Below are 12,060 nucleotides of genomic sequence, written 5' to 3'. Positions count from 1 at the left end.
AGTCAGAATATACCTTATAGCCTTCAATCAGAATATAGCCTACAGTCAGAATATACCTTTCAGCCTACAGTCAGAATATAGCCTACAGTCAGAATATACCTTTCAGCCTACAGTCAGAATATAGCCTACAGTCAGAATATACCTTACAGCCTACAGTCAGAATATATCCTATAGTGAGAGGATCCGACCACCACATGACCAGCCGGGGCCCATGTGACGTCATAGGACCCCCTGGGGGTCCTGTGGGGTGTGCGTTGGCCAAGTGGTGACTGGCAGGAGGAGTTTGTTGAAATGGCAAGGTAGGACTGATGGAACCAGAATAGCTAGTGAGGTCATTGTTTAAGATAAACTTGTGTTTGTGCTTTTAGGTTTGACTTATTCAGGTGGTTCAACCTTCCCTTAGTGAATCCACAGATATTGCTGTGCCCTGCATACTGCCCTGTGGGCAACCCTTCACCTACGCTCACCATGCCTGTTGCCAACGCAACCTTTTAGAAAACAGCGGTACTCTCGGAAGAGTTTTTTATACTAGGTACCCATTCTGGGAACAGGGGAAAGTATTTGGTTTCATACTTGCTACTTATGGACATTGTGGACAGTATTCAGAACGACACCTGGTGGTGGCGAGACATATTGCAGTGAGGAAGCCACCTGAACAGGAAAAAAGTAAACTCCTCCCTACGCATTGAAATCACCCCCTGTTCTCCACTTGCATAGAAGAGCCGTGAAGACCTGGTGAGCTGCTCACTGGACCAAGTGAACAGCTCACTGGTTCCAGTGAACCGCTCACTGGGTCCAGTGAACCGCTCACTGAACCCAGTGAACAGCTCACTGAACCCAGTGAACCGCTCACTGGGTCCAGTGAACCGCTCACTGAACCCAGTGACCGGCTCATTGAACCCAGTGAACAGCTCACTGAACCCAGTGAACAGCTCACTGAACCCAGAGACCGGCTCATTGAACCCAGTGAACAGCTCACTGAACCCAGTGAACAGCTCACCGAACCCAGAGACCGGCTCATTGAACCAAGTGAACAGCTCACTGAACCCAGTGAACAGCTCACTGAACCCAGAGACCGGCTCATTGAACCCAGTGAACAGCTCACTGAACCCAGTGACCGGCTCACTGAACCCAGTGAACAGCTCACTGAACCCATTGAACAGCTCACTGAACCCAGTGACAGCTCACTGAACCCAGTGAACAGCTCACTGAACCCAGTGAACAGCTCACTGAACCCAGTGAACAGCTCACTGAACCCAGTGACAGCTCACTGAACCCAGTGAACAGCTCACTGAACCCAGTGAACAGCTCACTGAACCCAGTGACAGCTCACTGAACCCAGTGAACAGCTCACTGAACCCAGTGACAGCTCACTGAACCCAGTGAACAGCTCACTGAACCCAGAGACCCGGCTCACTGGACCCGGAGCAGAGACCCACTGGGTCCTGGGCAGAGGAAACAGGACCAGTCCTTATCCACACATGAACCAGACGAGGTTCAACCCGTATAAACTCTCTGAGCACCGTGACCAAAACTGGAGCTCTGCTTCGGTCTCCTCCTTCCTCCTCCTGCTGCTCCTCTTAGCGCTGGAGGAAGGAAGGAGCCAAGCAAGGAAGTTAAGGGGAGGAGGGAGAAAGTAAAAAGCCATGCAGAGCCTGGGTTGGGGGGGGGGGGGGGGGGGGGGTAGCATGCAGCGGTCCATGTAGGGGGGCGGGGCCTCGTCCTCGTGGAGGCGTGGCTTCATCCTCGTGGAGGCGGGGGCCTCGTCCTCGTGGAGGCGTGGCTTCATGCGTCCCCGTCAGGGACTTCCACCAATAGGGAGGGAGCGGCGTGAGCGCTGGTTACCGCGGCCCCCCGTCGGCAGAGGAGGAGCCGGTTAAAGGGGCGGAGTCACGGAGGAGGCCGAGGGGGGCGGGGCGTCCACGGGGGCGAGGGTGATCTGCACCTCCCCTTGCTCCCGCTTGAGGAGCGGGGGGGGTGGGTGGGGGCGGGGTTTGGGGGCTCTCTGGATGACCTCCACCATGGCAGTCCTCCGCACGGGGGGGGGGGCGGGGCCCTGCAGCAGCAGCAGGGGGTTGGGGGGCGGCACCAGGACCCCCCTGTGGGGGGGCGGCCGCTCCTGGAACACCAGCTCCACCACCTGCTGGGAGGAGGAGCCCGCCTTCTGGATGACCCCCCCGCTGAGGGAGGGGATGATGGAGGCGTGCTGCGTGGGGAGGGGGGGGGGGGGAGGGGGGAGGGGGGAGGGGGGGGGGAGGGGGGAGGGGGGGGTCGTCGGGGCGGGCCTTCCGGGGTCTCCCTCGCTTCCGCTTGACCGGCGTGGCGCCGGCTACGCCCCCCAGCACGGGCCCCGCCTCCAGGGGCCTCTTGGCCCCGCCCCTGGCCCGCTGCAGCACGGAGGTGGGCGTGGCCGGGGGGGCGTGGCGCGGGCGGGGGTTGTGGGCAGGGGGGCGGTCCCTCTCGGCGTAGGACAGGCAGCCCTGGGGCAGGATCATCAGCGGCACCGCGCCGCCCTGCTGCTGGGGCAGCGTGGCCATGGCGATGACCTTCACCCCCGAGGCGTCCTTGGGGGCCAGGGAAGGGGGGGAGGCGCGCACGGCCAGCGGGGCCTTGTCTGGGACCGAGCTCCTGGGGAGGATCCGGGGGAGGTGCTTCATCAGGGCCTCCACCTGCAGAGGTCAGCGTCCTGTTAGGTCATCGCTATAGGACCAGGTGCCGTAAGGTCAGAGGTCAGCGTCCTGTTAGCTCATCGCTCTAGGACCAGGTACCATAAGGTCAGAGGTCAGCGTCCTGTTAGGTCATCGCTCTAGGACCAGGTACCGTAAGGTCAGAGGTCAGCGTCCTGTTAGGTCATCGCTCTAGGACCAGGTACCGTAAGGTCAGAGGTCAGCGTCCTGTTAGGTCATCGCTCTAGGACCAGGTGCCGTAAGGTCAGAGGTCAGCGTCCTGTTAGGTCATCGCTCTAGGACCAGGTGCCGTAAGGTCAGAGGTCAGCGTCCTGTTAGCTCATCGCTCTAGGACCAGGTGCCGTAAGGTCAGAGGTCAGCGTCCTGTTAGGTCATCGCTCTAGGACCAGGTGCCGTAAGGTCAGAGGTCAGCGTCCTGTTAGCTCATCGCTCTAGGACCAGGTGCCGTAAGGTCAGAGGTCAGCGTCCTGTTAGGTCATCGCTCTAGGACCAGGTGCCGTAAGGTCAGAGGTCAGCGTCCTGTTAGGTCATCGCTCTAGGACCAAGTGCCATAAGGTCAGAGGTCAGCGTCCTGTTAGGTCATCGCTCTAGGACCAGGTACCGTAAGGTCAGAGGTCAGCGTCCTGTTAGGTCATCGCTCTAGGACAAGGTGCCGTAAGGTCAGAGGTCAGCGTCCTGTTAGGTCATCGCTCTAGGACCAGGTGCCGTAAGGTCAGAGGTCAGCGTCCTGTTAGGTCATCGCTCTAGGACCAGGTACCGTAAGGTCAGAGGTCAGCGTCCTGTTAGCTCATCGCTCTAGGACCAGGTACCGTAAGGTCAGAGGTCAGCGTCCTGTTAGCTCATCGCTCTAGGACCAGGTGCCGTAAGGTCAGAGGTCAGCGTCCTGTTAGCTCATCGCTCTAGGACCAGGTGCCGTAAGGTCAGAGGTCAGCGTCCTGTTAGCTCATCGCTCTAGGACCAGGTACCGTAAGGTCAGAGGTCAGCGTCCTGTTAGGTCATCGCTCTAGGACCAGGTACCGTAAGGTCAGAGGTCAGCGTCCTGTTAGGTCATCGCTCTAGGACCAGGTACCGTAAGGTCAGAGGTCAGCGTCCTGTTAGCTCATCGCTCTAGGACCAGGTACCGTAAGGTCAGAGGTCAGCGTCCTGTTAGGTCATCGCTCTAGGACCAGGTGCCGTAAGGTCAGAGGTCAGCGTCCTGTTAGCTCATCGCTCTAGGACCAGGTGCCGTAAGGTCAGAGGTCAGCGTCCTGTTAGCTCATCGCTCTAGGACCAGGTACCGTAAGGTCAGAGGTCAGCGTCCTTTTAGCTCATCGCTCTAGGACCAGGTACCGTAAGGTCAGAGGTCAGCGTCCTGTTAGCTCATCGCTCTAGGACCAGGTGCCGTAAGGTCAGAGGTCAGCGTCCTGTTAGCTCATCGCTCTAGGACCAGGTGCCGTAAGGTCAGAGGTCAGCGTCCTGTTAGGTCATCGCTCTAGGACCAGATACCGTAAGGTCAGAGGTCAACGTCCTGTTAGGTCATCGCTCTAGGACCAGGTACCGTAAGGTCAGATGTCAGCGTCCTGTTAGGTCATCGCTCTAGGACCAGGTACCGTAAGGTCAGAGGTCAGCGACCTGTTAGGTCATCGCTCTAGGACCAGGAACCGTAAGGTCAGAGGTCAGCGTCCTGTTAGGTCATCGCTCTAGGACCAGGTACCGTAAGGTCAGAGGTCAGCGTCCTGTTAGGTCATCGCTTTAGGACCAAGTGCCATAAGGTCAGAGGTCAGCGTCCTGTTAGGTCATCGCTCTAGGACCAGGTACCGTAAGGTCAGAGGTCAGCGTCCTGTTAGGTCATCGCTCTAGGACCAGGTACCGTAAGGTCAGAGGTCAGCGTCCTGTTAGGTCATCGCTCTAGGACCAAGTGCCATAAGGTCAGAGGTCAGCGTCCTGTTAGGTCATCGCTTTAGGACCAAGTGCCATAAGGTCAGAGGTCAGCATCCTGTTAGGTCATCGCTCTAGGACCAGGTACCATGATGTCACAGGGCAGCATACTGTTAGCTGACATCATCGTTTTAGGGTAGGGTGCAATGACATCATCATGTTTAATCTACGATGATGTCATCTATATAAAGTCAGGAACGACGACATCATGTTTAGTCTACGATGACATCACATTTACACTGCGATGACATCATCATGTTTAGTCTACCATGACGTCACGTTTAGTCTACGATGACATCAATATGTTTTGTCAGGTACAATGAGATCCTCATGTGATGACATGACTCACCTGGAGGTCCCGCCCCCCCGCAGTCCGCAGGGAGGAGGAGCCGGGGGGGGGAGCGGCATCCAGGGAGGAAGAGGAGGGTCTGTCTGCAGGCAGAGGTTTAGACGAGGAGGAGGAAGACTCCGCCTCCTTCTCCCTCTGAGGGCAGGAGGGCAACGTCAGGGGGGGGGGGGGCGGGGGGGGAGAGAGTGTTAGTTTGGGTGTGGATGATGTGTGAAGTGTGTGTGTGTTAGTGTGTGCGTGTGTTTGTGTGTGTGTGATGTGTGTACCTTCGCGTCTGATGGGACGTTCTCTGTTTCTCTAGGAATCTTCTTTATCACCTTGTTGGGTTTAGAAGGTCCTCCTGACACACACACACACACACACACACACACACACACACACACACACACACACACACACACACACACACACACACACAAAATCAGGGCTTTGACGTTTTAGGGTTTAGGGTAAAAAATGTCAGACAGACAGAGAGACAAACAAACAGAGAGACAGACACAAAGACAGACAGACAGAGAGACAGACAGACAGACAGACAGACAGACAGACAGACAGACAGACAGAGACAGACAGACAGACAGACAGACAGATAGACAGACAGATGGGCAGACAGACAGTCGGACAGACAGGCAGACGGGCAGGCAGACAGACCGGTGAGCGAGGCGGCGGTCAGACAGACAGACAGACAGGCAGACAGGCAGACGGGCAGGCAGACAGACCGGTGAGCGTGGCGGCGGTCAGCAGGCTGGCCTGGGCGCAGCGCGGGTCCACAAGGTGCTCGTGCACCAGGAAGCGGGCCACCTCCACCACCGTGAGGAAGGAGCGCTTCAGGATCTTCTGGGCCCAGTCGCAGATCAGCTGGCAGGCCGCCTCCGTCACCTCCGCCCGGTACGTCTGCACCAGCTCCGTCAGCTCCGCCTGGGGGCAGCCGGGGGACTAGTCAACAGCTGGTAGACTAGTCAACAGCCGGGAGACTAGTCAACAACTAGTCAACAGCCGGGAGACTAGTCAACAGCTGGGAGACTAGTCAACAGCTGGGAGACTAGTCAACAACTAGTCAACAGCCGGGAGACTAGTCAACAGCTGGGAGACTAGTCAACAGCTGGGAGACTAGTCAACAACTAGTCAACAGCCGGGTGACTAGCCAACAGCTGGTAGACTAGTGAACAGCTGGGAGACTAGTAAACAGCTGGTAGACCAGTCAACAGCTTGGAGACTAGTCAACAACTAGTCAACAGCCGGGAGACTAGTCAACAGCTGGTAGACTAGTCAACAACTAGTCAACAGCCGGGAGACTAGTCAACAGCTGGGAGACTAGTCAACAGCTGGGAGACTATTCAACAACTAGTCAACAGCCGGGAGACTAGTCAACAGCCGGGAGACTAGTCAACAGCTGGGAGACAAGTCAACAGCTGGGAGACTATTCAACAACTAGTCAACAGCCGGGAGACTAGTCAACTGCCGGTAGACTAGTCAACAGCTGGGAGACTAGTCAACAGCCGGTAGACTAGTCAACAACTAGTCAACAGCGGGAGACTAGTTGACAGCCGGGAGACTAGTCAACAGCCGGGAGACTAGTCAAAGGAGACAAACTAAGGGGCAGGCAGTAAGGAGCAGGCAGTAAGGAGCAGACGGTTAGGAGCAGGCCGTAAGGAGCAGACAGTAAGGAGCAGGCGGTAAGGAACAGGCGGTAAGGAGCAGGCAGTAAGGAGCAGGCAGTAAGGAGCAGGCGGTAAGGGGCAGGCAGTAAGGAGCAGGCGGTAAGGAGCACAGTAAGGAGCAGACAGTAAGGAGCAGGGGGTAATGAGCAGACAGTAAGGAGCAGGTGGTAATGAGCAGACAGTAAGGAGCAGACAGTAAGGAGCAGGCAGTAAGGAGCAGGCGGTAAGGAGCAGGCGGTAAGGAGCAGGCAGTAAGGAGCAGACAGTAAGGAGCAGGCGGTAAGGAGCAAAGCAAGGAGCACACAGTAAAGAGCAGGCGGTAATGAGCAGACAGTAAGGAGCAGGCGGTAATGAGCAGACAGTAAGGAGCAGACAGTAAGGAGCAGGGAGTTAGGAGCAGGGAGTTAGGAGAAGGCAGTACCGGGTCACTGCTGAGATCCAGGTTGGGCAGGAGGGGCATGTTTAGGACCGTCTTCCTCCTGATCCCACTGTAGCAGTACGTACCCAGGGGTTAAAGGTCAACACCAGGATGAGGGTCTCGGTCTCTCTCTCTCTCTCTCTCTCTCTCTCTCTCTCTCTCTCTCTCTCTCTCTCTCTCTCTCTCTCTCTCTCTCTCTCTCTCTCTCTCTCTCTCTCTCTCTCTCTCTCAGGATATTTGGACTGCCCTCGGCCGCCCAGCCGGCGGGCCTTGATGTTGGGGAAGATGTCTCTGATGATCTTCCCGAAGTTGGCGGCGCTGAGCGCCCTCTGGTGGAGGTTCTCACAGTAGCGCCTGCAGGGGCACAGAACACGGCAGGATCTAGTGTGTAGTGTACCTGTAGGTCTCGTAGACGTCCTGCTTGGGGAGGCAGGTGTGTAGTGTGTGTGTACCTGTAGGTCTCGTAGACGTCCTGCTTGGGGAGGCAGGTGTGTAGTGTGTGTGTGTACCTGTAGGTCTCGTAGACGTCCTGCTTGGGGAGGCAGGTGTGTAGTGTGTGTGTACCTGTAGGTCTCGTAGACGTCCTGCTTGGGGAGGCAGGTCTGTAGTGTGTGTGTGTACCTGTCGGTCACGTAGACGCCTGCTTGGGGAGGCAGGTGTGTAGTGTGTACCTGTAGGTCTCGCAGACGTCCTACTTGGGGAGGCAGCTGTGTAGTGTGTAGTGTGTACCTGTCGGTCTCGTAGACGTCCTGCTTGGGGAGGCAGGTGTGTAGTGTGTACCTGTAGGTCTCGTAGACGTCCTACTTGGGGAGGCAGGTGTGTAGTGTGTAGTGTGTACCTGTAGGTCTCGTAGACGTCCTGCTTGGGGAGGCAGGTGTGTAGTGTGTACCTGTAGGTCTCGTAGACGTCCTACTTGGGGAGGCAGGTGTGTAGTGTGTAGTGTGTACCTGTAGGTCTCGTAGACGTCCTACTTGGGGAGGCAGGTGTGTAGTGTGTAGTGTGTACCTGTAGGTCTCGTAGACGTCCTGCTTGGGGAGGCAGGTGTCTGAGTGCTCCTCCAGATGGGAGCGGATCCAGCAGCAGGTGTGCAGCTGGTCGGCTGTACTGAAGGAGCTGGAGTCCCCCGCACTGCGCACACACACACACACACGCACACGCACACGCACACACACACACACACACACACACACACACACACACACTTATTGAGCGGGAGAATGCATAGCAGCAGTTGATGACCTGTGTAGACCCGTACATCTAGACCCCAGGACCCGGTCCAGAGGGGACCTGTAGACCTGTAGACCTGTAGACCACTAGACCTGTAGACCTGTAGACCACTAGAACTGTAGACCTCTAGACCTGTAGACCACTAGACCTGTAGACCACTAGACCTGTAGACCTGTAGACCACTAGACCTGTAGACCTGTAGACCACTAGACCTGTAGACCACTAGACCTGTAGACCTGTAGACCACTAGACCTGTAGACCTGTAGACCACTAGACCTGTAGACCACTAGACCTGTAGACCTGTAGACCTGTAGACCACTAGACCTGTAGACCATTAGACCTGTAGACCACTAGACCTGTAGACCTGTAGACCTATAGACCTGTAGACCTGTAGACCTGTAGACCTGTAGACCTCTAGACCTGTAGACCTGTAGACCACTAGACCTGTAGACCTGTAGACCTATAGACCTGTAGACCTCTAGACCTCTAGACCTGTAGACCTGTAGACCTGTAGACCTCTAGACCTGTAGACCTCTAGAACTGTAGACCTATAGACCTGTAGACCTGTAGACCCCTACCTCTTGTCCCCGGGACCCGGTCCAGACGGGAGCTGCAGGTAGAGGTAGAGTTTGTCGTTGTCTGAGAAGCGCTGAACATCATGCTGTGAAAACAATAAATATATTATAGAAAACACATTATATAGAACACATATTATAGTATATAGTATATATTATATGATATATATTATAGCGTACATATGATATATATTACAGTATACATATTATATTATACATATTATATAGAACCTATACAATATAATACATTATATATAGAACATATATTATAGAATACATTTTATATAGAACACATATTATAGCATAGATATATATATATTAAAGCATACATGATAAATATTACAGTATACATATTATAGTATACATATTACAGTATACTGTACATATTATCGTATATACATTACGCCATACATATTATAGGATATATATTACAGTATACATATAGTATACCTTTATGTTATATATATTACGGCATACATATTATAGGATATATATTATAGTTTACATATTATGTGGTAAATATTAGTGTAAATATTATGATATAGATAGTGTAGGACTCTGAACTGACCAGTATGTCCTCCACTTTGCTCTCCACATTCTTGCTGTGAAAGACATATAGAGAAGAAGTATTTCATATTACCATAAAATTATAAACATAATATAGATATGAAATTATGAGTAGTATAGTTGTTGCACAGGCTAGCTGTAGGTTAGTTGTAGAAGTATATCTATAGTATAGGCTTTCTGCAGTAAAACTTGTAGCATTGTTTTAGTATAGCCATAGTAAAGGCTGGCAGTAGTATAGTTGTAGTATAGGCTAGCTGTAGTATAGCATTAGTATAGGCTAGTTGTAGTGTAGCTGTAGTAAAGCTGTAGTAGATAGTGTATTATACCCGAGTATAGTTGTTATATAGCTGTGGTATATCTGTTGTATAGTTGTAGCATAGGCTAGTGGTACTGTAGCATATTTGTAGTACATGCTAGTGCTACTATAGCTGTAGTATAGGCAAGTTAAAGTATAGCCGTAGTATAACCTAGTTGTAGTATAGCTGTAGGCTAGCTGTATTATATCTGAAGGCTAGCTGTATTGTAGTTGTAGTAAAGCTGTAGTATAGTTGCAGTCTTGTTGTAGAATAGCTGTAGTATAGGCTAGCTGTAGTATAGTTTTAGTATAGGCTACTTGCTGTATAGCTGTAGTATAGGCTAGGTTAAGTATAGTTGTAGTATAGGCTAGTTCTAGTATGATTGTAGTATAGCTGTCATAGTTGTAGTATAGCTGTAGTATAGGCTAGCTGTAGCATAGTTGTAGTATAGTTGTAGTATAGGCTAGTTGTAGTATGGTTGTAGTATAGCTATCATAGTTGTAGTACATCTGTAGTAGGGTTGCAGTATTGTTGTAGTATAGTTGTAGTTAAGGCTGGCTAGTATCTCGTGTCTTACGAGATGTTGCTCTTAAGCTTGTGCAGCAGCACGCTAGGCTCCTCCCCCGCATCCAGGAGCCCATCCCCCTTGGAACAAGGCTCCTCCCCTCTCTGAGAGGACTCCTCCCCCTGGAGCACCGGCTGGTCGCTCATCAAGACGCCTCCAGAAGCCTTCAGCGGGGGCTCCACACCACCGCCATCTGCACGCACACACACACAGACACACAGTTAAACACACACACACACACACAGTTAAACATACACACACATGCACGCACGCACAGTTAAACACAAACACATACACACAAACACACACACCCAAACACTCAAAGGGACATACATACAAAACCAAACAGGAACACACAGGTACACACACACACAAACAACTCATGTATTAATATGCACACCTATACACAACATAGAAACAGTAATACACATGTATAAAAAACACACAGTAATACACATGTATAAAAAATATACACACACTAGTACAAATTATAAACACTTATAGATAACACACACACACACACACTAATTCACAGCACACACTTATACACATTATACAAACCACCACACACACACATAAACTGAATGTGCACACACTAAAACACATTATACAAACAGTTGTACACATTATACACCCACTAATACACATTATAGACACTAATACATATACACATTATACACACACCTATACACACTAATACACAACATAGACTGTAATACTGACCTAGTTCACAACAAACACACGAATAGAAAAAATATAAACTAATACAAACACGAATACATAGCCTTCACGCTAATATCAAACACACACTAATACACACTGCGTGTCATGTGACCGAGGTGCGCAGCGCTCCCGCCCTCCTAGCCCCGCGCGTTAGCTCGGCGCGTTAGCCCCGAGCTAAGCAGTTAGCTCGGCTCATTAGCCCCGTGCTAAGTCGTGAGATCGGCACGGTTACCCCCCCGCGCTAAATTGTAAGCTCGGCGCTTTAGCCTCGCGCTAAATCGTTTGCTCAAAATTTTAGCAACGTGCTAACTAGTTAGCTCAACATTATAGATACGCGCGCCGTGTCATTAGCTCAGCATGTTAGCACCGTTAGCATCCTCTTAGCCCTGTATCCAGAGCTAGCTTCCACCCCGTGACCCTCCGCTGCTCGGCGCCAAACCACCCGAACGTAAAGAAGCACATAAAGCGGACATTCCAGACTCCAGTGTTAAATACTAGCTAGCCGTTAGCCTAGCTTACAACCTATACGCTATGAAGCACCGTTATCTGTAGCTAGCATTAGCATGGGCTGAAGCGCCCATACAGCGTGACATTGAGCACGTTTCATCCGGAAAAACCGCCCAGGGTCGTCCTTTAAGGGCGCCGTGAGGGTCGTGGATGTGATGAATTAAAAACACCAAGAATATTATTTCATAAAGAAATACAAAGTACCTGAGCCAAGATACAGCAAAAATTCCCTTTCAGATGTTTTTGTGATTGGACGACTGCGCTCCGTCTGCCTGACGACAGAGCCTGCTCTCCTCCTATTGGTTATAGAGCCGCCGTCTACGTAGATACCAGACGAGGCTGCAATTCAATTGGCCGACAATCATTCATTTTTACACCTGCATTATTGTGATTGGACGGGTTCTCCTGGTCTACCCAGTTACAGAGCCCGAGTATTTACCGGAGCAGGTCGACAGCCTCGACACCTTTGTACTCGAGACGCGTAATATGACAAATATTGACTTTGTATTTACCTTACCTTCACTCCTGTGACATTTACAGATTAAAGACTCAAAACTTCTTTTAAATG

At 52.0% G+C, this 12,060-nt stretch overlaps 1 protein-coding gene across 1 annotated transcript; it reads right to left on the bottom strand.

The window, feature by feature from the left end:
* Positions 1-1,418: 1,418 nt before the first annotated feature.
* Positions 1,419-11,775, bottom strand: rfx5 (regulatory factor X, 5). The gene is given in 12 exon segments (XM_079749831.1): positions 1,419-2,254; positions 2,256-2,669; positions 4,954-5,088; positions 5,220-5,293; positions 5,673-5,871; positions 7,036-7,114; positions 7,270-7,386; positions 8,038-8,160; positions 8,838-8,920; positions 9,403-9,436; positions 10,275-10,455; positions 11,697-11,775. Coding segments are annotated over 11 exon segments (1,770 nt in total). The 5' UTR covers positions 10,409-10,455; positions 11,697-11,775; the 3' UTR covers positions 1,419-1,876.
* Between the last annotated feature and the right edge of the window lie 285 nt (positions 11,776-12,060).

The sequence above is a fragment of the Pollachius pollachius genome (assembly GCF_949987615.1).
Source record: "Pollachius pollachius genome assembly, chromosome: 13".
Lineage (NCBI taxonomy): Eukaryota > Metazoa > Chordata > Actinopteri > Gadiformes > Gadidae > Pollachius > Pollachius pollachius.
This window is presented reverse-complemented; position numbering and strand designations above follow the sequence as displayed.